This window comes from Galleria mellonella, unplaced genomic scaffold (assembly GCF_026898425.1).
Source record: "Galleria mellonella isolate WM207_F2 unplaced genomic scaffold, CSIRO_AGI_GalMel_v1 utg172, whole genome shotgun sequence".
NCBI lineage: Eukaryota > Metazoa > Arthropoda > Insecta > Lepidoptera > Pyralidae > Galleria > Galleria mellonella.
Window position 1 is genome coordinate 3,112,560 of NW_026442015.1, and position 21,701 is coordinate 3,134,260.

The 21,701-nt window shown below is 34.2% G+C and overlaps 1 protein-coding gene across 2 annotated transcripts; it reads left to right on the plus strand.

The window, feature by feature from the left end:
- Positions 1-2,718: 2,718 nt before the first annotated feature.
- LOC113514449 (43 kDa receptor-associated protein of the synapse homolog) lies at positions 2,719-21,424 on the plus strand. Of its 2 annotated transcripts, none has more exons than XM_026898540.3 (14): positions 2,719-2,898; positions 7,336-7,433; positions 8,189-8,305; positions 9,012-9,094; positions 9,518-9,681; positions 10,174-10,325; positions 11,093-11,215; positions 11,992-12,175; positions 13,022-13,222; positions 13,965-14,074; positions 14,387-14,567; positions 14,912-15,102; positions 15,805-15,961; positions 18,175-21,424. In XM_026898540.3, exons 3-14 carry the CDS (start codon positions 8,268-8,270, stop codon positions 18,268-18,270), a joined length of 1,680 nt encoding a protein of 559 aa, XP_026754341.1. In that variant the 5' UTR covers positions 2,719-2,898; positions 7,336-7,433; positions 8,189-8,267; the 3' UTR covers positions 18,271-21,424. The 2 variants fall into 2 exon arrangements, with proteins under 2 accessions (XP_026754341.1, XP_031764043.1); XM_031908183.2 differs by having other exon boundaries at positions 9,548-9,681.
- The last annotated feature ends 277 nt before the right edge of the window (positions 21,425-21,701 follow it).

Below are 21,701 nucleotides of genomic sequence, written 5' to 3' on the forward strand. Positions count from 1 at the left end.
TATACAGTCGGTGTTATAATTACAATAAATCATGGTAAATGATACGTTCATAATAAAAGAAAAGAAATGTACTGTTTATTGTAACAAGGAAGAAAGTTTATATACTGGAAAAACAATCCAGTTAACAAACAATTTATGCGTAATCCATACAATGAAGGATTACGCATAAATTGTTTTGTTACCTTGTCTTAATACATTCCGCAGGAGGGGAGGCGGGAGATTGTTAGCAATACTGACTATTAGTCTCATTGCTAGCAATATACTCTATCAGGTCGACTTCTACGTAGTCTGCCCTGGAAACCATCGTGCTAATTTCAGACCCATCACGACGAGTTAACTGACCTGCCTTTTCAATTTCATCCATCATCCCTCACTGGTGCCCCGCCAGCATATACCGTTAGGGCAGGCGCGGTCACCATTCCATTGTCATCTATTTAAAAAAAATACATCCCGCAATAAATAGCAGTATTTGGCATATATCACTCTATCTAGATAAAGTATACAGCCAGTCTAGTATACTCCATATAGTAAATTTTGCTTCTCAATAAACAATTTTTTATTACGCAAAAATAAGCGACATTTTTAATCGTTTGCAATAAATAGCACAATTAAAAGTATTTACGCACTCTATCTAGGTAAAATATATAGCCAAATACGTATCTACGTAGCAGATTTTACATTGAAATAAGCAATTATTTATATCGCAATGAAAAACGCCGTTTTTAATTGTCACAAATTTTTTATGGAACACGAAAGAAACTTACTCGTATTAATGTTAAAAAAATTGTCGACCTTAAAAAAAAACCGCTTTTCTGAAATACTTGAATCTTTTTGAAAAACGAAACCTTTGGAGAAAAAAAAACTGCTTTTTGAGAATCAATATAAATAGATATTGAAAACTCAAAAATATAATACAACTTCAACTCCTATTAATGATATAAATGCGAAAGTTGGTAACGATAGATGAATGAATTTTTTCAGACAAAAACTACTAAACGGATTTAAATGAAATTTGTTACATAGACAGATTATATTCTAATTTAGCACATAAAGATTCATATAACTCACGCAAGTGAAGCTGCAGTATGCAGTTAGTAAGCGATATCCCTCCTTTTTACTTCGCCGTAGTCGAATAAATAGACAACATGTTTAAGTCGTTTCTGGTCGTACATTTTATGAATCTCAAAGCTAAACTAAACATCTCCATCTCCAAATTATATGCAGTCTTGCCAGTTTTGTTCCCGAAGTTCGAAATTAAAAACTGGGTGTAAGTATGTTTTATCTGAATACGCCATCCAGAAGCGGACTATTTCATTGGTTTCCCATCAAAAATCCAAATTAAATCGCTAGCCAAAGCTATTCGCATAAAAATTGCTGCACAAAATTAACTATGGTTTTCACAGTTGTGTTTCTAAAGGTTTAACTTAAAATCTAAAGTATATTTCACAATAATACATCGCCTAGAAGTGATTACCTACTTTCACAATCCACGCGTACAAAGTTGCGGGCAAGAGCTAGTCTACATTAATATTATAAAAGATAAAAGTTTTGATTATTTGTTTTTAATTCATAAACTCAAAAACTACTTAACCGATTTTAAAATTTCTTTTATTTATAGATAACTACATTATCAGAGAGTAGTAGGCTATATATTATTTTCAAAAGTCCTGTAGATATACCCGTGCGAAGCCGGGTCAGATCATTAGTTTATAGTAAAATTATAGTTATAAGCAATTTTACAGTGTGACAAATTGTACAAAGTCATAAGTGTAAAGTGACAGGACAGTACATGGCGTCACAGTACTGGGGCGGAGTGGAGGGGCGCGCGCGCGCCGTACGGCTCTCCGCCGGTGGAGGGATGCTGGCCGGCACAGGGCGGTCCGTGGAGTCGCCCTGTAATAAAAAAATATAGTTTGCTGACGTCATTGATAGATTTTGCGGTCTTATTTATATCTTTAATAGACAATATAAGAAACTTACGGACCTGGTAAACGTTTGTATTACCTCTTACCGCCACTTTTATTATTAAATCTGCCATTAACTGTCCAGTGCTCAACCTCCTCTAATCCTCCTTCTGCTTCCCCTATAAGGAGAGTTTGCCAATAGTTGTTACGCTTAGCAAGGTTAGCAACTGCAGTTAGGCTTTGAAGTTGTTTAAGAGGGACGCTGCTTCATATCCTACGATCATTAAATTTCCTTAGACGCCACTTCCGACACCCACGGGAAAGGAACGAGTGGCCTGTTCTATGCCGGGACCACACAGCATTACCGCTACTTACCGGAACATTTTTCTCGGAATTTTCTTATATTATACTTAAGTTAAACATATAATACATATAATGTAGGTGGTGAGTAGTAAGCGAATTTCTTATTAAAAACTTAAGTATATATTTTTGGTGGACTGACAAAAACACTAATATGAAAATATTTATTTCTTTTTATGGTGTAATATAAATTGTTTTGGTGACAAGTAAAATATTCAAAAAATATATAAATATAGAAGATAGTGCTCCAATCTCATTTTATTTTTGCATTTATTTTAATAATAATACCTAAATTCTTCTTAATCCAAAACCGCAGTTCATATTCACATTCATTCACATTTTTATTACTATTCAATAAATAGGACTGTTCTGTTTTGTTATAAAAAAAAGTGAAACCTGGCGACTCTAAACATGCCTATAACCCCGAACACAACATCCCCCGTTGATTGGGGTGTGATCCGCAACAAGGACATCTGCGCCATTAAATTAACAATATACGATAACTGTGCAAAACAAAACGATTAAAATATAAGAAAACCTTCGTGGAAAATATAGTACATTTCATGTGACGTCCAACAGCACCTGAAAACCTAAAAACAAAACGTGGACACATTCCTCAATGGATCAGTTGTAGGTGAGTGTAACGATTTTTCGTGTTCTTATTTTTAAAACTGTTCTATTTTTGAATAAACTAATATTTTTTTCTAAATATGTCTTAATTAAAACAATATACATTTTTTAACGTCTAGTTTTCATTAGAATTTCTTTTTTAAATTGGCAACCTGTGATCTCACACTTTTTTAGGGTTACGTTGAGAATATATACTTTTGAGTAGGCGAAAAAAAATTATAGGAAAAGCTCCATGTGATATTTCCTTTACTTTAGATTTTTTTTTAATATTAGTTTATGCTCATAATATCTAGAACTTAGTTACAATGACCTAATTTTAAGATGTCACTTACCCAGATATGACCTAGGTCACATTCGTTTGTATCTAGGTATTTAAGATTTGTCTCAACCTTATATTACACTTACATATTTTCTTGGAAAAATTTATTTTTTTATTTTTATTTTATTTTTAATCGTGACTATTTGTTATAGCACAGATAATATAATAGTTACACTAACCTATTTAAATATAATTTATGGTCGGGATTCGGTCAATTATCGTTTTCTATATTTTTTCGTTTATATTTAAGGTACAGTAAAGTTTCATACCTTCTTTTAATGAATTTTAAACAGAAGGAGATTCTCTATTTGTCCGTATTTTTTTAAATATAATGTCGCTATATTTATAATTCATTTTTAAATTCAGTTAGGTTTTCTCCCATTTTTAATTAGAATTTTTATTTAGAATATTTTTTTTTTTGTGCAGAATATATTTTATCTTTACTATAGTGTATAAATATAAAATTGTATTTGATTGATACCTCTTGGCACCAATCGAAAATTACATGTAAAAATATTATAATTAATACAATATACGACAACGAATACAAGATAACGAATCTGGAATACTATACGGATTGGAACAGGACATAAGCTATATATCCCGGTCACGCAGACGAATTCGCAAGTAGAAACTAGTAATTTATTGAATAATAAAATATTTTAATGAGTTCAACATAATTTTTAATACATTTCCCAACATTGCATTCTATTCAGTCACAATGAAAAGTTAACCATTTATATTATTAAAATAGGATTGACGATTTTTGGTATTCGTGGGACAATAAGGGAAGAATTCTAACTTACTTAATACCATACTACTGGCTAGGCAGTTTGATAGATATATAAAGATATGTACTAATTTGGATATATTTTTAATTATATTTATTAGTATTAGAGAAACAATTAAAGTTGTGTAGTTAATGTCAAAAATCAAATAATATTTTTATACCACTAGCATACGTTGTAAACCATAGGTTATAGGCGATACCTTTACTATTTTCCGTGAGGCACACCGACAGCTTATTTGCCAATCCCACTTGAAAATAAAATAAAAAGTTTCATAGTACATATTTTTTAGATTTGAATTTGTTATATCCATGGCATTGCTCATGTTTATAGGCGACGGTTACCGCTTTCCATCAGGTGGACCGTCAGCTTGTTTGCCATTTTAAGTTGTATAAAATAAAAAATAAATAAAAACCTTTACAATTTTTTTTTAATTAGAATAAGAAATCACCAGGCACGACCTTCTCGTATTATTCAATTACACCTGTCATTAGTGAACAGGGGAAAAGAGAGAGTGTTAGTAATGGGGTCTAACTGTCCCATTGCTAACAATATACCCTATCAGGCCGACCTCCACGTCATTCCTCTGATAATTATTGTGGTTAATTCTTGTTGAATTCATCACAATGGGCCAACTGATCTGTTTTGATCATCACCTATCATCCCTCACGGGTGTCCCGCCAACGTACATCGCTAGCGTAGGCGGGGTTACTATTCTATAATTATCCATTAAAAAAAAAACATTAGTAAACAAAGTAAGGGGTGACAGAAAAGATCCCCATGGGTCGAAGTTCAGGATGGTTAATCCTGACCTCAAACGCGATCAAACATGCAGTACCCTTTTGAGGCGAGAATTAAAAATTAGTCATGTGTAAGTAGAAGTCGCAACCCTTGGGTTACGTGCCATCGAGTGTTCAATAAAATAAACAATTTATAAATTAATAAATAATACATTTAGATTTCTCTAATTAATGCCTTTTTTCTTTTTCATTTAAGATTTTCCTCTTGTCGGTGCAACTAATTCATACATCTTCTTCCAGCCAGCTCTGTCCCAGGCTATCCTTGACCTCCCTATACGACATGACACCTAGTGTTTCTTTTATCTGTCCCATGTAGTTATTTCTCGGTCTTCCTCTTCCTCTTTTGCCCTCTATTTTAATTAATGCCAAGTTCTAAAAATAAAATATCTATATTATATACAAGATTCATAGTCATAAAAGATTTTATGTGCCATGTGTTTCCATTTACTTATTTATTATTTATTGGCCACATTACATAAAATCGTTTAAAATAGAAGGTAGACTCCATCTCGAGAATTCATGAAACTTTTCTAAGGAAAGTTTAAATCTCTCCTACATATTATGTATGCACATCATATTATCTTAATATATGTAAATCTAGTATCATGAACTTCGTTCACGTTAATCATCAAAATTGCTCAACCAATTTTAATGAAATTTTGTTCTAGTTTTTATCCTAGTAAAAAAAAAGTGATCCCATAAGTAATGGAAAGAAACAGTGTTTTTTTTTTACCATTCCATTATCACCCATTAAGGGTGATAACGGGAATGGTAACCCCATCCGCGCTATTGGTATACACCAGCAGGGCACCAGTGAAGGATGATAGGTGAGAATGAAGCAGGTCAGTTAGCCCATCGTGACGAATTCAACAAGAATTATTCACGATTGTTTCCAAGGGGAACCACGTGGAGGTCGACCTGGTAGGGCACCAACATATTGCTAGCAATGTCGAACTCCATTGCCAACTATCCCTTTCCCCCAGGAAACAGTGTTTACCGGGTCAACTGACCCAGTATATCATACTAGTATTATTAACAGAGTTATTCACACGCACAGTCTTCTGAAGGTTTAACTTCAAGTCTCTGTTTTATCTTGATTGCACCACATAAAAGTGGTTACCGACTTAAAAAAATCTATATGCATGAAATTGAAAGAAAAACCTAGTTTATAATATTTTTTACACCACGAAGATGCCAAACAAATATAATCCGTCTAAACGTGGTAAACGGTCACTGTAGCCTATGGAAGCATGCAACACTAGGGGTATCACGTACGTGTTACCGACCCTAAAGAGAACTTACTATACCCTTTTTCAAGAACTCCATACTGTAGTCTCTAGAAAAAACTTCGGCAGCGAGTTCATACCACAGCCTCAGCGTTCGCGTACATATATACGTGACCATTTAGGTTCTAGCGTATGAGAATGAATTCCCTGTCAATGGCCAGCGGTGCGATGATAAAAGGTGGCTGTGGGCATCACTTCAAATAATTCCTCGGTACATAATCCGTTACACAAGATGTACTCGTAGAACACACAAAGGGAGGCAAAGTCTCACTTTAAACTTAAGGGCTCGATATCGCCTGTGAGCTTGAGATCGTCGATTATTCTCATGGCCCGTCTTTGAACCGCGTCAAGAGGACTAAGCTGGTAATCAGATGCTCCGGCCCACAGGGGTAGTAGTACTCTATAAGGGTACAATAATAGTTTATAATATATAAATATATTAAGTAAATTTATAATTATTTTATTAATTCTTTAAGTTATAGTAAAGTTCGCCATATGTAGACACTTGTTTACTCTATGCATTATGTAAATACATGGACAGGATCTTCCTGTTGATTTATACTTCTCACCACATTAAATCTCACTATCATAATGGAAGAGGCGTACATATTAAAAAGAAAACCATAATTAACAAATAATGAATAAAAGAATAACACCAAATAAGACAGTAAAAGTAAGAGAGCTGCAGATAAATTCCAAAGCGGCTTAGAGGCGTTATAAATGTAATTATTTAAAATGTATAAATTTTGTAAAATGTAAAATTATTTAAATTTACAAAAAAAAATACTGACTATGTGGCAAACAAGTGATTATGATTTAAAAACTAAACTTCTCAGCAGATTTTAATAAAAATTTTATGGCATCAATGTGCAAGGATATCCTTTCAGATAAAAAAAAACAAGTTTCCATATCGGTTTACAACTGACAGAGTTATTAAAGGCAAAGAACATTAAAAAAACATACAAAAGTATTGAGAAACTCCTTCTTGTTGAAGTCGGTTGATAAATAAATAGAAATGATAGTGAAAATTTATAATTTTTTTTCATTAACAGTTAAATTAAAGTTATAGTCTATGAATTTACATTTCACCATTTAATATTCATATAACTACATGCATTATAAATTCAAGATAAAAACGATAACTTTGATACGAATAAGAAATGATAGGCCCGCTTATTAAATACGTTTTACTCATTATGAAAATGAATCAAGTGACAATGGACTCATGAATATTTTCCGTGTCTACAGGTAATGAAGCCTTTGTAAATGAACGGCCGCGTTAGCGCTGATGACGTCGATATGGATCCCAATTTGATTTTGTGTCCTCCAGACACCGCCTGATTTAGGTATGTACTAGATCATACACATCTACATTCTAGATGGAGCGTCAAATATCAAAAAACGTCTTAAAAATATCAGCAAAGTATTGGCTGAAAATCATCTTCGTTTAAATAGTCTTTTTTACAAGCATTTTAAAATCGTAATTTTTTTAATCTACTCAGAATTCGTAAAGTTATTATTTTCTGAGAAGATCCCATATTTTTTTATGTAACATATTTGTATATCTATTGTGCTCTTTAAAACTTGATCGTAGGCCCGTGATATAATTATTCCGACTAATAAACTGCAAAGGCCGTGGATATGAATGGCCGATGTCAGAAATTGTGTCAATTTAAATTGAACCGACTGTAATTAATAAAATTTTAAATCTTCGATCATGAAAAACATAGATAACATAGCAAATGAACTTGAGTGTCGTTAGTGGATTCTCTGGGCATATCTTTTTTTTTGTGAATGAAAATGGAATGGTAACCCCATTTTCGCTATCGGTATACGTTAGCAGGGTATCAGTGAAGGATGATAGATGAAGCAGATCAATTGGCCCATCATGATGAATTTGTCTAAAATTAATCACGGTTTCCAGGGGAAACTGCCGTCGCGGAAGTCGACCTGTTAGGGTTTATTGCTAGCAATAGCCCTATCAGATCTCATTAGTAACAATCCCTTTCCTCCCTCTCTGGGTATGTCGAACGTTATACATTCACTACAACGGTAATAGTTGATGTAGATTCTGATTATTTTTTATTTCGCTCACTATCAGTGCAGCGGCGCGGTGTGCAAACGAGAGAGGCGCGATGCACCCAACGGCCAGGTGACGCTGTCGCCTACACCCGCGGAACATGTCATGGGACTCAATAGAGTCGCGCGACTTCCTCGGGTAAGCGACATCTATAATATCGTCATATCCGTCTTTATCTGTCTTCTGTTAAACATAGTCCTCCCCCATGAGGGAGGTTTTGCCAGTAGTTGCCACGCTTGACGCCAGTAGTTGGCCACCCCTTCAGTATCGTACGAGATAACTAAGAGAAAGCGAGGGATGGGTAGCAGCGTCCCTCTTAAAACATCTCTAAAGCGTAACTGCGATTGCCAATCTGCCTGCCAAGCGTGGCAACTATTGGCAAAACAACCCAAGGGGAAGACATGTGTTCAGCAATGGATATTTAAAGGCTGATCTAATGATGATGGTGATATTAACTTGACCATTGGTGATATCATGTCGTCTTAGTGTGAAATGGGGTACTTAAATTACTTTGACGTTTTTGTCGTGTGTTTTTTTATTTTTAAATTTTGCCAGTAGAATTGTTTGCTTGGGTACACCTGTTTTATTCGTGTTTCCACCGTGAAGCAGTTATGCTTGCATGACTGTGTTGCGATTTCAAAACCGAGATATGGCTGTCATAACACCATGCTTCTGAGGAATATCAAATAATGAAGGATTTCATGGAAATCGCAGTGCATATTATGATATCATAATGCCTTTTATGTCTATTACCGACGGTTATCACTTTCTGTCTGGCAGGCTATCAGCTTATTTGCTATTCTAAGTTGTATAAAAAAAACTTTAACTATTTCTAACGTTCTAGCGGGGTGCCGGCGCATCAGTTGTCGGCGACGCGACTACTCAGCTCACCTGACCCGTCGCGACACCATCTCGATGAGCAGCCAGGTTCGATTCTAATAGAATTCCAACGATAACTGTAAAATGGGATGAAAATGGAATGGAATACCCGTTTGCGCTATTGATGTATACTCTGGCGGGGTATTAGCGAAGGATGATAAGTGAGGATAAATATCGGTCGTGATGAATTAATTAAGAATTTATCAAGATGATTTCTAATAAACCCTCCCCCCCCCCGGTCCCCAAACCCAATGATAATATTCTTGCCACTTAATATGAAAATATGTTTTGAACCTTTCATAAAAAGATATTTTGTTTATTAATTATGCTCCTTTGAAAAAACTACGTTTGTTTCTAATATTTTATTGTACTTAGAAATTATATAGAACAGGTACTCTCTTTGTAAAAGTTGAGAAATGGTATGGATTAATTTATAAAATAACTCGAATTACCTGCCTTCAAATTTTCCAGAAGTTTACCCATTCTCTGAGGATTATACAGGGGGAGACCTGCGCAATGGTGCTCTACGTTGGGGCTCCAGGTTTGGGCCAGCTCACCGTCCTCCCACCGCTGGGCTGCTTGACTGTTTCCGTGTTTGCCGGTCAAGGTTGGACCAGTATCTAGCCAGGAGAAAGGTAGAGAATATATATTTTAAAGACTAAAGTACTAATTAGCGCCATATTCACAAGAGACATAATATCTTATTTTCGAGTGTAATAATGCATGAGGCTTATTAGCTCCACTATGTCGTTTAAGTTTAGGTTTTTTTTTAATGAATAAAATTGGAATAGTTATCTCGCCTAAGTTATTTATTTACACTGGCGAACTACCAGTAAGATTGAAGTTTTCCAGGAACTAAACACGATGGTTTTCAAGAATGACCACGTGAATGTTGACCTAACTAGGTATTTTATTAGCAATGTAGCTACTAGTCCATGTTATTAATAATCCTGTCCCACCCCAAATCCAAATACGTGTATAATATGTAGATACAGATACAATAAAGTTACTTAACCCTCGAGTTACCCCGAATGTGTACCTTGTTATGCCTGGGACACACACAAGCGAATACAACGTCAATCAGTTGCCCACAATTATGCATGATTCATCATTGATATGATTTACAGATCGAGCGCGGAGTAAGACTCTACGGTCAGAATGAACAACGCCTAGCCGTGAAGATTTGGCTGTCCGCCCTTCGTGGCATCCGACACCGCACCGACAAGTTCACGCTACTTGGACATTTGTACCAGGCGTACATGGACTTCGGGAAGTACAGGCTAGTACTCAAACAATTCCATCCTATTAATCTTATATATAAAATTCTCGTGTCGCGGTGTTTGTTACCAAACTCCTCCGAAACGGCTTTACCGATTTTTATGAAATTTTGTGTGCATATTGGGTAGGTCTGAGAATCGACCAACATCTATTTTTCATACCCCTCAATGATAAGGGTGACCTACCCTTATATATATTTTTTTTATTTTTTTGATATTTTTATTTTATTATGACTAAGCATCGAAAAATATATACAGCTTCAAATTTTTACCCTTTTACGATCAACCCCTGTATTTTAATCGCGATTTTTATATTTCGCAATAAGTGGTAAAACAACGTTTACGGGGTCAGCTAGTTATATTATAAAAATGCAAAAGTTTGGAACTATGAATAGATATTTCTTAATCTTTCTTGCAAAAAGTACTGAAAGGATTTGATTAAATATGTGGTGAAACTGCAGAAGACAGCTATACTAGTTGTCTATCCCAGCTTCACCCGCGTGAAAATAGCCATTCAAACATTCAGATTAAGTGATATAAAACGATCATATATAATTAATAGATTGTATGGAATAGAGTAACGAATACAAGAAATTCTTAATTCATCTGTGTGTATGAATATATTTTTTGTGAACATATTCTGGAGTCTCTGTCACTTTTTTACTAAATGATTCTCTATTTTTCTATAGGAATTATGTCATCCTAATTTTGTCGAAATTGATGAGTTTGTAGATTTAAATTTTAAATAATATTTTCTTTTAATACGCAGAGAATCTCTGGAATTCGCTAACCGTCAACTTGGTATATCCGAGGAGTTGGACTCGGCGCCAATGCGAGCGGAGGCTTACCTGAACTTAGCACGCGCTCATCAAACCTTGGGTGGTCTGGACAGGTCTGTATATATTAATTAATTTATTTATTTATTTATTCATTAGTACAAATATGTGTACATGGCGGACTTAATGCTAAAAGCATTCTCTCCCAGTCAACCATAGGGAAGTGTCAGAATACTCGAATGCGGTACTACTAATTATTGATATACATACATACTAAAATTACATATATAAACGAATAAATATATATGAATAACAAATATACTTACACATATATGATATATACTATATTATACACGAATTTGGGAATAATATAAAGCACTTACTGCTCGGATAAAGATAAAAAGTGAGCGTGAACGCTTTTTTTGATAGACGGTTTAGTCGGTAGTCTCTTAATGGCATCAGGAAGCGCGTTCCAAAGTCGTGAAGAATGTAGGAGAAAAGATTGAATTATACGATTTAAAGAAAAACCTAATTGTAACGTAGAGTTTGGTTTGTTCACGAATTCTGTTTAAATATCAAACCATGATCCTTCTATCATATTTGGAAAGTAATTTATTGTATGTTCTATCATATACACGGTGCTGTTCTGGGTTCTATTATCATACTTCTATACTAGGATCGTTAGTTTGCCAGTTCAGATTACATAAATAAACACACACCTACACACAAAGACCGAGGAATGACAGAATGTTTCATAAATATATCATTTAAATATTTGAAATTAGAATACGGAATTGTACAGCGCTAAGGAAGTGATGTTTTCTCTTTACTTTCTCTGTATAACAAAATGTACAAAATATATTAATTTGCGTTATCAATCTCTATTCCTCAGAGCTCTGTCGTACGCTCGCCATGCCCTCTACAATGATTGCGGAGGCGGGTCAACTGCAGGCTGCGTGCACCTCACAGTGGCAGCGGTAAGCTTGGAGCTGGGGGCATTCTCCAAAGCGATGGATGGCTTCCAGAAGGCACTGGCGGTTGCACAGGCGCAAAATGATAACACGTTGTTACTTCAGGTATGTTAGATCTGATGAGAAAATAATATTACATTGATGAAAGTGGGAACGAGGTACATAGTAAATGTTGTCAAATGTATAGCAGACAACAGTGTTTTTGTTGGAAAATGTAGGTTAAATAATTATCAAAAAAAAAAGAATTATCGAAATCGATTTCGGTGTGTTTGGTTCATACTTGCCAGTACCAGTGAGGCATAAAAAGTAACGATGAAGGAATTAAGTATGATAATTTGTAGTGACCGCGTGCAATAGCATTATAACTCTACAGAGAATATTATTATTATTTAGAAGATTAGCAACACACGTGCAATTTCTCTGATGTTGCTTATAGGCGGTGGTAATCACTTACCATCAGATGAGCCGCAAGCTTGTTAGCCCTCTATTTAATTAAAAAAATTCGCAATGGGGTCACTAATTCTGTTATTAACAATTTCTTTCTATCGTAAGTAATTCATGGTGAATTATTCATAATGGGTCAACGGATCTAATTACATCCTTATTTAATCTTCCTAACTGGTCCTCCCGGGGGGAACGATTATTAATAATGGAGACTAAGGGCCCCATTGTTAGCAATATACCCAACCAGGTCGATCTCCACGTGCTCCCCCCTGGTAACCATCGTGCTGAATTCCAAGTGTATTTATCACTGTTGAGCTAACTGACCTGCCTTTTCATCCTAACCTATCATCTTTCACTAGCGCAGTTAGTTAGCGCAGGCAGGGTTACCATTGCATCATTACCTAATAAAAAAAAACTGGTCCTCCCGCCAGCATATACCGACAGTATAATCGGAATTGCCATTCCCGTCATGTCATTAAAATGAATCCGTTTGGCTCACCGGTGCAGGTGTACGTGGGCCTGTCGGAGCTGTGGCGGCGGCTGCGCGACGCGGAGCGCGCGGTGGCGTGCGCGGCGCGCGCGTGCGACCTGGGCCGCACGCCGCGCGCGCTCGACCTCAACACGCGCCACCACCGCACCGCGCTGCTGCAGATGGCCGCCGCGCTGCGCGCCCGCGGCGAGCTCGGCGACGCGCACGACTACTGCAACGTTAGTATCGCCACCTGCATATTATACCAGTACAGCTGCTGCCTGTACCTATACTTACACAACACCGTGAGAAGCGATAGCGCAATTTTTCAAAATACGAACTCCCAAGATTAAAACCCAAACATCAGTTTTTTTTTTTTTATAATTCAGTGTTGTCTGAGAATGAAGCATGCAAGAAACTTTTGATAGATAGATAGATAGAGAAGTAATAAATTGAGTCACTTACTTCATGCTTTGACACGTAAATTTGTTACCCGATAAGCAATAACAAAGGCCTTTACGAGTATATATAACTTAGACTTATATAGTTATAAATTACTTAACTTTAGGTCTCCGACCTCAATTATTGCGACATGCTCCATTACTGCATAAGTACCCCCAATGTATTTCAGGCTACCTCAAACGCATTCAATAAATTAAGTAATACACATGATTATCGCAACGTTAGTATTTGCATGAAACTTATATACTTAATTATATATTATATCTCCAATTATTTACAAAGCATTTATTACTATACTATATACTATCTATCAAAGTATATATGAACTATGTTACTATAGCACAATGCTCCATGTTTTTATTTTGCGCTTAATTTTTCACACATTGTCGTTTCAACGTAATAAAGTTTTAGTTTATGGATTACACAGAGTCCACTCGTAATCGTATTGAGGTTTCGATCACAAAAATGTTTAATTAAAATATTCTGAATAGATATCTCACCAAAAATTTGTTGTAACAGGAGGCACTGCGACTGGCAGCGGTGGCGGGTGACCAGGGTTGTTATGCGCGCGCAGTGAGGATAGCCGGCGACGTGTATAGGCGAAAATGTGACATTGGAAAGGCGCTAAGGTAGAGAGCAATTTCCTCTGCTATCTTTAATACATTTAGATTATGTAAGCAATTATAAAATTTTACGAGAAACTCATGAGAACCTTACGAGAATCTTCTGTTTGAGGAAAAAGCATCACGCTCGCTGAGCGATGATTCTATATGAAATGACTTATAAAAGTCGATCAAGCAAGAGATATAATGAGAATGATTAAGAGATCTCTGGTCTCTCTAAAGCCATCTGTTTAATCCAAAAGCTTAATAGACCAGATAGAAAACAATCGTTTTAATAATTTCTATATCTTTAACAAGTGAATTTCTATTTTATTCAAGGCACTACGAAGTAGCAATGGGGGCAGGCCAGGCACTTGGTGACAGGCTCGCTCAGATGGAAGCTATGGATGGTGCGGCACGGTGTCTCGAAGCTTTGCGTCTGCAGGGCAGGATCTGCAATTGTAGACCGTTGGAGTTCAACACTAGGTTATTGGAGGTCGCGACTTCAGTTGGTGCTAAGGTGAGGAACTTTATATATTACTTATAATGACAGACTAAGATATCTTTTGATGAAATCAAAGGCAGACTATGTACAAAAGTCATCTGTTAGGTATCTTTGTCCTACTCTTGCTTCTACCTGGAAGCAGCTGTACATGGTTCTATTTCGGTTTAAGTAGTAGTATATAGCAGTCTACAAATAACATCATAGTCCTTAGGAAATGCAACGCATGAGGGGTACCATGGGCGTCACAGAATGTTCTGCACCTATATATGGGACACTACTCAATCCTATACCTTGCATAACATTCACACTTTTGTAAGTTTCGATATGAAACTTCTTAAATAAAGGTGCTTCTGTACCAGATGCTAGTGCGTCGCGTGCGACTCCGGCTCGCGGAGATCTACACGGCACTGGGCGACAACAACGCGGCGGCGCGGCAAAAGCGCGCGGCGGCGGCGTGGGCGGCGCCTGCATGCGCGCGCTGTCGCGAACCACTTGCCGAACAACCTGAACCGCTCGCGTCATTGCCCTGCGCTCACATTGTCCATCACGCGTAAGTGTATTTGTTTGTAAAGAACTATACAAAAATACCAGAGGGAGACTATATAAAAGACGTTGCTTTGCAAGTATTATTATGTACTAATAAGATTTTTTTTTTAAAAGACAACTACTTAAGGCATGAAACATATCCATAAATGACGAATATTTCGTAGACAAATTTGTTTTATCCAAATTGAGGTTTGTTATCTATTGTACTTGGCAAACAGTTCGCAGCCCATTTGTAGCCAAACGTCACAAAAACGATATGTGACGAATAGTTGAGACTGAGATGAAGGATAGAAGTAAACCGTCTAGATTGCTAAAAAATGTTAATAACAGAACACAAATGACGCATAACACATAAAATATTTAAAAAAAATACAAACGAATTAAGAACCTCTTTGTCGACTGACTTCAAAGAGACAGAGATTCTCGATTGGATTGTATTTTTCTATATTTATTACCACATTACATCGTCAGTTGAAAACCAAGTTGTAAATTTATTCTTTTATCAAAAAAGATATATTTACAGATTAGTTCCATATGACGTTTAATCATAAAATCGTTCAGTAGTTTAATTCTTAAATTAAAATAACATGTTTTGTCACAACCGAAGTCGATTTGTTTATGGAACTAAATATTCATTATTAAGTTATTTAGTTTGTATTTTATAGAGGATGTATCAATGACGAAAAGAATGGTGTTCTGATATCAGATGCATGCCTGAGTCGTGGTCACGGCGCTCGACTCGTAGTGCAAGCGGCGCAGCGGGCGCGGCATGTGCGGCGACCGAATGTGCCGAGTGCGCGTCGCCGCGCGCGCCCCGCGCCCCGCCGCCTGCGCCGCCCGCGCCTCGCACACTGCCGTCGCAGGTCTGTCATACCCATTATCTATACACAAATGTATAATAAAATTAATAATAATAAGCGCCACTTTTACGCAGCAGTTGCCTGATCTTCATGCTAAGATACCCTATGTTATGAAATATCAGATAACGGACATCTGAAAGCACAACTCAGAATATCTAGACCCGAGCCAATTCAAAAAAGTTCGTTTTTTAAATTGACCCGATTGAAAATCTAATTTGGGAGCTCATTTACGCGAAGAAACGCACTTGCCACTATATCATGGAAATTCGAAAAAAAATTAACTAAATGGTGTTACATAGGATATAAAGATATGAGAGATCTTAACAAGAGCGATTAAAGACAAATATTTTTTAAAATTTTTGTCTCTCTGTATGTTTATTTAGTTTGGAATTGGATGTCATAACCAATTGGATGCGGTTTTTACGGTTGTGTTCATGTATTACGAACTTATAATAATGTACATTTTATCGAAAGTATATATGTTATCCTAAGTGTATATCTCAAAATCCACGTGTAAATTGCAGATAAAAGCTTAATAAAAATATATAAAATTAAATTGAAATAATAAAATATATGTCGTGTGATCCCGGCATAGAATAGGCCACCCCTTCTTTTCCGTGGGTGTCGTAAAAGTTGACTAAAAGAGGGCATGGATAGTAGCATTCCTCTTAAAACATCTCCAACGCCTAACAGCGATGGAGAATCCGCCTGTCGAGCGTGGCACTTACTAGCAAAACCTCCTATGAGGAAGGCTTATGTTCAGCAGTGGATAGCTAAAGACTGATATGATGAATAAAGTATTATTATTAAATCATTAGCTAATGTTGTACCTAATTCTAATTTCTGTTTATTGACGCTTGCATGTAACACTGAAATGTGAATGTAGTATAGAGATAATTGCTACAATTTATTATATAATCAATAGAGATATTCATATAGAATTTATTTCATATTAATCGCCTATTAATCGTAGAATATTTGCTAAGTAGACACTTTTATAACTAGATCTTTTATTTATCATGTAGCTAATTCTTTTGTCATAGTAATTTAATTTTGAATGAAATTTTTAAAGACTTTGTTTTCTTTTTCTTTGTGTACTTTAGTTAATATTTAATGTTATATTTTAATTCTTCATCTTAGCGTCATCTCGGCCTCTGCCAGGGTCCACAACTCACAATTGAATTTGGCTTTAAATCTAAATTGTTATTTGGACCCCCGGTGGAACCCGAGGAGTAGGTCATCTGAACTTCTAAAAGTGAGTCGTTCACCACTCCCACCCTCATTTCTGTGGCATCACCTGTCAATTTGAGGGCCATGATTGTTCCTATTACTGTCATCGCATTACCTTTGTCGTCATTTGGAGTTGGCGTTATATACTTCCTTTCATTGGTGTTTGTCAATCATCATACTTTCGTATTTGTTTGTTATGTCGTGGAACATTAATTGTATTTAGTACGCATATATCATGTGTTCCTTTCAGTCAATTTTACATTTCATTATTGCGTCTTTTTTTTACAACACTGGGGGCAAACGAGCATACGGCTCACCTTTCTTTCATTTATAATTATGTAATAAAGTTTTATATATTGTTTAATAAGTATTTTCTGTGTAGGTACATATTTTAATGTTCCAAAAATGGTAATAGATAAATGAACTTTTTTTGCATAACATAGATGGCGTTGCATAATACAAACAAAAACATTGATAGTTTTCTACGGCCTTACTTATTCTTTGGCCATTAGTTTGTTTGCCATTCTAATTGCATAAAAAAATTACACCAATCCAACTGAATATACGGGGTGCATATGTTGAAAATTGTTTTGTAATTAAAAAACAAAGAAAAAATATCACATGTACATGATCTTAAGTCGTACCTATGTGTGAAAATGAAACCGAAGCTTTCCGTTAGATCTAGAAAAGCGCTTATGATTTTATTTTTTCATTAATTATTTTACCGTTTCTTGTAGAAATTAATATTTGCTTCTTAACTCATTTAGACATGAATTAGTTGCACCGACAAGAGTAAAATTTTAAAAGAAAAGAGAACTCATTTAGAAGCTCTGTGGTCAATCTTCAAACCGAGCCTATTGTACGCCATTCAATAGTATTATATTATGTATGGTCAAACTATGTATCAACAAACTGATATTTTCTTTTATAAAGTAAAATAGGCAATGTGCGATTGTCTGAAATTTATTCATTTCTTTTAATTTCAGGACTTCCCTTTCGGCACCCCACCGACGCTCCGTGATTCGGATCTGAACTCCGTGATATCTGATCATAGCAGTCAACAAGCCACATCTAGTGTTTAATTTTTGCGACATTAGACTACCTACATGATTATATATGTATTTTTTCAGTCTTATCAATATATACTATACTACACTAAATTAGAGTTCATTATAAGATGTATTTTCTTGCAAATTCATCATTATGAAACTTAAAAGTGAATATTAATATTATTTATATTAGTTACAGTCGTATAACAGGTGAGTTCTTTTTTTTTTTTTTCATTCAAACACAATTTTTAAGGTAGAAAACCTGATTTAGCTTATCTAATAAATGAGCCAGATTACTACCAGTATACAACCACTATACATTTATACATACTTAGTTATATTGCTTTTATAATGCTTCATTAAAAAATTTACACTAGAAGTAGGTAGAGTGTGGCGCTCTCACGATAAAACTTTATATGCAGCTTTCATTTTACAAAAAGGTCTTGAACTTAGCTTAAATTAAAAATGCTAAATTACGCTGCGGGATATAGATCTCCATCCTACGAATAATAGTTTACGTCGTAGAGTTAAAATAGAACAAAGCTACGCTATAGGGATACAAGTCTACGTAATGAGCAATAAATCAATGACAGATCATAAATTCAAATAGTAAAAATACATAGACAGACGCTACATGCGACGTTATTCTAGCCTACATCGTAGACTCGTAATCTCTCGTAATTCTACGGCATAGCTTAGAATAAGCTACGCTCAATAGTAATTCAAGTAAGGCTACGCCGTAGACCGTAGACTCGATCCTTCCTTTCACTACGGCTGTGACGTCACAATGGCAGATATTAGGGCAGTAAACGGATCTGCCTGGCTAAGGTAGGTAAGCTATCATTAAATATAATATTTGCGCTACCTATCCGTAACTCTCTACCCATCCAGTTAATATTTAATATATTTTTTTTTATTTGATAGCGACAAAGCGAAGTCTTTTATCGAAATTAATATGAATGGATTTATCCTCAATAGTTCCATGCTTTTGATACTTTATAATTTCAAAATAATATTTTTAGGCTTTAAAAAAAATATTACAAAAAATGTAAGGGGAAAAGGGTGATAGAATATTTTTACGGTGAAATAAAAGATAGTAAAGAATCCTAATGGAATTGTAAACGATTGGAAAGGAACGAATGTCCATATCCTTTTAAATTAATCTATTGTATAACTTTAGGATACGATTCCTTTAAAAGATACGCTTTATTAACCAAAAGGGAACCTTTGTTTTTGTACGAATTATTATAAAATTAATTATATACATACATAAAAAAAAGGTATTGATGTATATTTAATAATAATTATACATGTATAAATCCGTTTAATATGTAATTAATGGTTTTCGAAAGAGTATATACGCTTATATCATAAATTAAATTTGTTGCTACGTTATTATATTTTTGTTGTAGCGTGTAATATGTAGGAACTAAACAAACGATATGTAGATATAATTCCAAAATGTTCCGATTAAAAAAAAACACTTATTAAATATTCTAAGTCCACGATAAATAATTCTCAACTGCCAAGTAGGTATGGTCAATTAATGTAAGAACACAACAACATAAAAAATAATAATAATAATATAAATACATAAATTCATAATCAAATAACTGCACTGGTTTTAAGGGAGAGCACTCTATATGGAGTAGTGAAGAAGTATTATATATAACATATCCATTTTTTTTTTTTCCAAAAAAATAGACAATTTATAATACAACCTAATTCACCTAAAGATATACAGAGTCATTTATTCGTACTTATATTCTAGTTAACAATAACTTTTAATAAAGAAAATCCACATTATTATTATTTATTTAGACATCATCAGACCCTTTTGTGATTTGATTTGATATGCTTGTTATTTACTATTGAGTGAAAACTTTGTACGTCTGCTTAAATAAATAAATATTTGGAATCAAATATGGATCAAGTCGAAACAATTATCGGAAATGACAAAAATATTGAGTTCTTTAATTTTCCGTTAGATATGTATATAGACATTGATATAAATTATATGTTATTTAATGCTAACAAATTTTTAGCCGTGTCTTCATCTATGTACTCTTCCATCTCCAAAAGTTCCTGTGTATCCAATGGTTGAATCATCAAAGTACCAACGAACAAAGTCGCTGTAATCTGTCAATTTATTAACAAATATAAATACTATTTCACTACTCCCATAAACCAAAAAAATTCATAAATTATATCGACGTTGCTATATAATTATGTTACAAATCCAATTTACATAAAATATTATGTATATAATAATAATAGTAACAGTACTGTTATTACTACCTGTAAGTATATTTTGATTTTATTAAAAACAAACTGTTAAAAAATATACAGTTTCCGATATGTATATTAATTTATTGAAACATACTTATCGCATTACAGTAACATAAAATTAAGAAGTATAGTTAGAAAAATATTATATATTATAACTATTTACATTGTGAAATAAATATACATATATACGTAAGTGCAGTCAGCTCCATAAATAATCGTTGTAATAATGTTAAAATATAGATATTTAATATCAACAAATCGATCTAAATTAAAATCCTTACATTCCTTTATTTTCAAACAAAGATCTTCGATTTTACTTTGTTATTAATATAAAAAATATTTATGGAGTTAATGCATTTTTTAATCAAATTTATTTAGACATTTTCTTTTGCTTGCATCAAATTTTTTGGATGACATTAAAAATAACACGCTAACCTCGTCAATTCTGGACCGATTTTGATGTATTCTTTTTGCAATCGACAGAGATCAATAATTTTATTCCTGTTTGTCCCTTACCAATTTTATTACAATTGTTTACGATGTAAGCAATATGAAAATATCTAAATAACTTCTGATATTATATTATCAACTGAAGTATTTGTAACACGTTTGGAATATGTGTATAGATGTTACAAATGCAACAGACGTCCTATTGTGTCCTTCTGTCATTGTACCTGCGCAAATGAAAACGTCTACTTAAATATATAATTCCTATTTGTCAAATATATAATACTATATATGTATAAAAATATACGAAATATACCTGCCTACTTTATTCTTCGTACTAAAAATTAAACATTCGATATTTTGTTTCTGTAATAGTCTTGACTCGGTGTAACAAAAATTATATTGATATATTTTAACTTTCTCACACTAAAACTAGCTATCGTAGTTGAAGTGCACGATATAATATATATATATATATATATATATATATATATATATATATATATATATATATATATATATATATATATATATATATACAAAAATAGATTTAATTTAAATATATATTTCCCATGTGTTCTGTCTAACATATTATTATTGTATGATATCGTATGATAAACTATTGGTTTGATGCAATAATATTTATTGTATCTACAAATATATTGATAGTGTCAAATAAAAGGATCGTTTTAATATTTTGATAAAATCAAAATATATAATAAATAAAC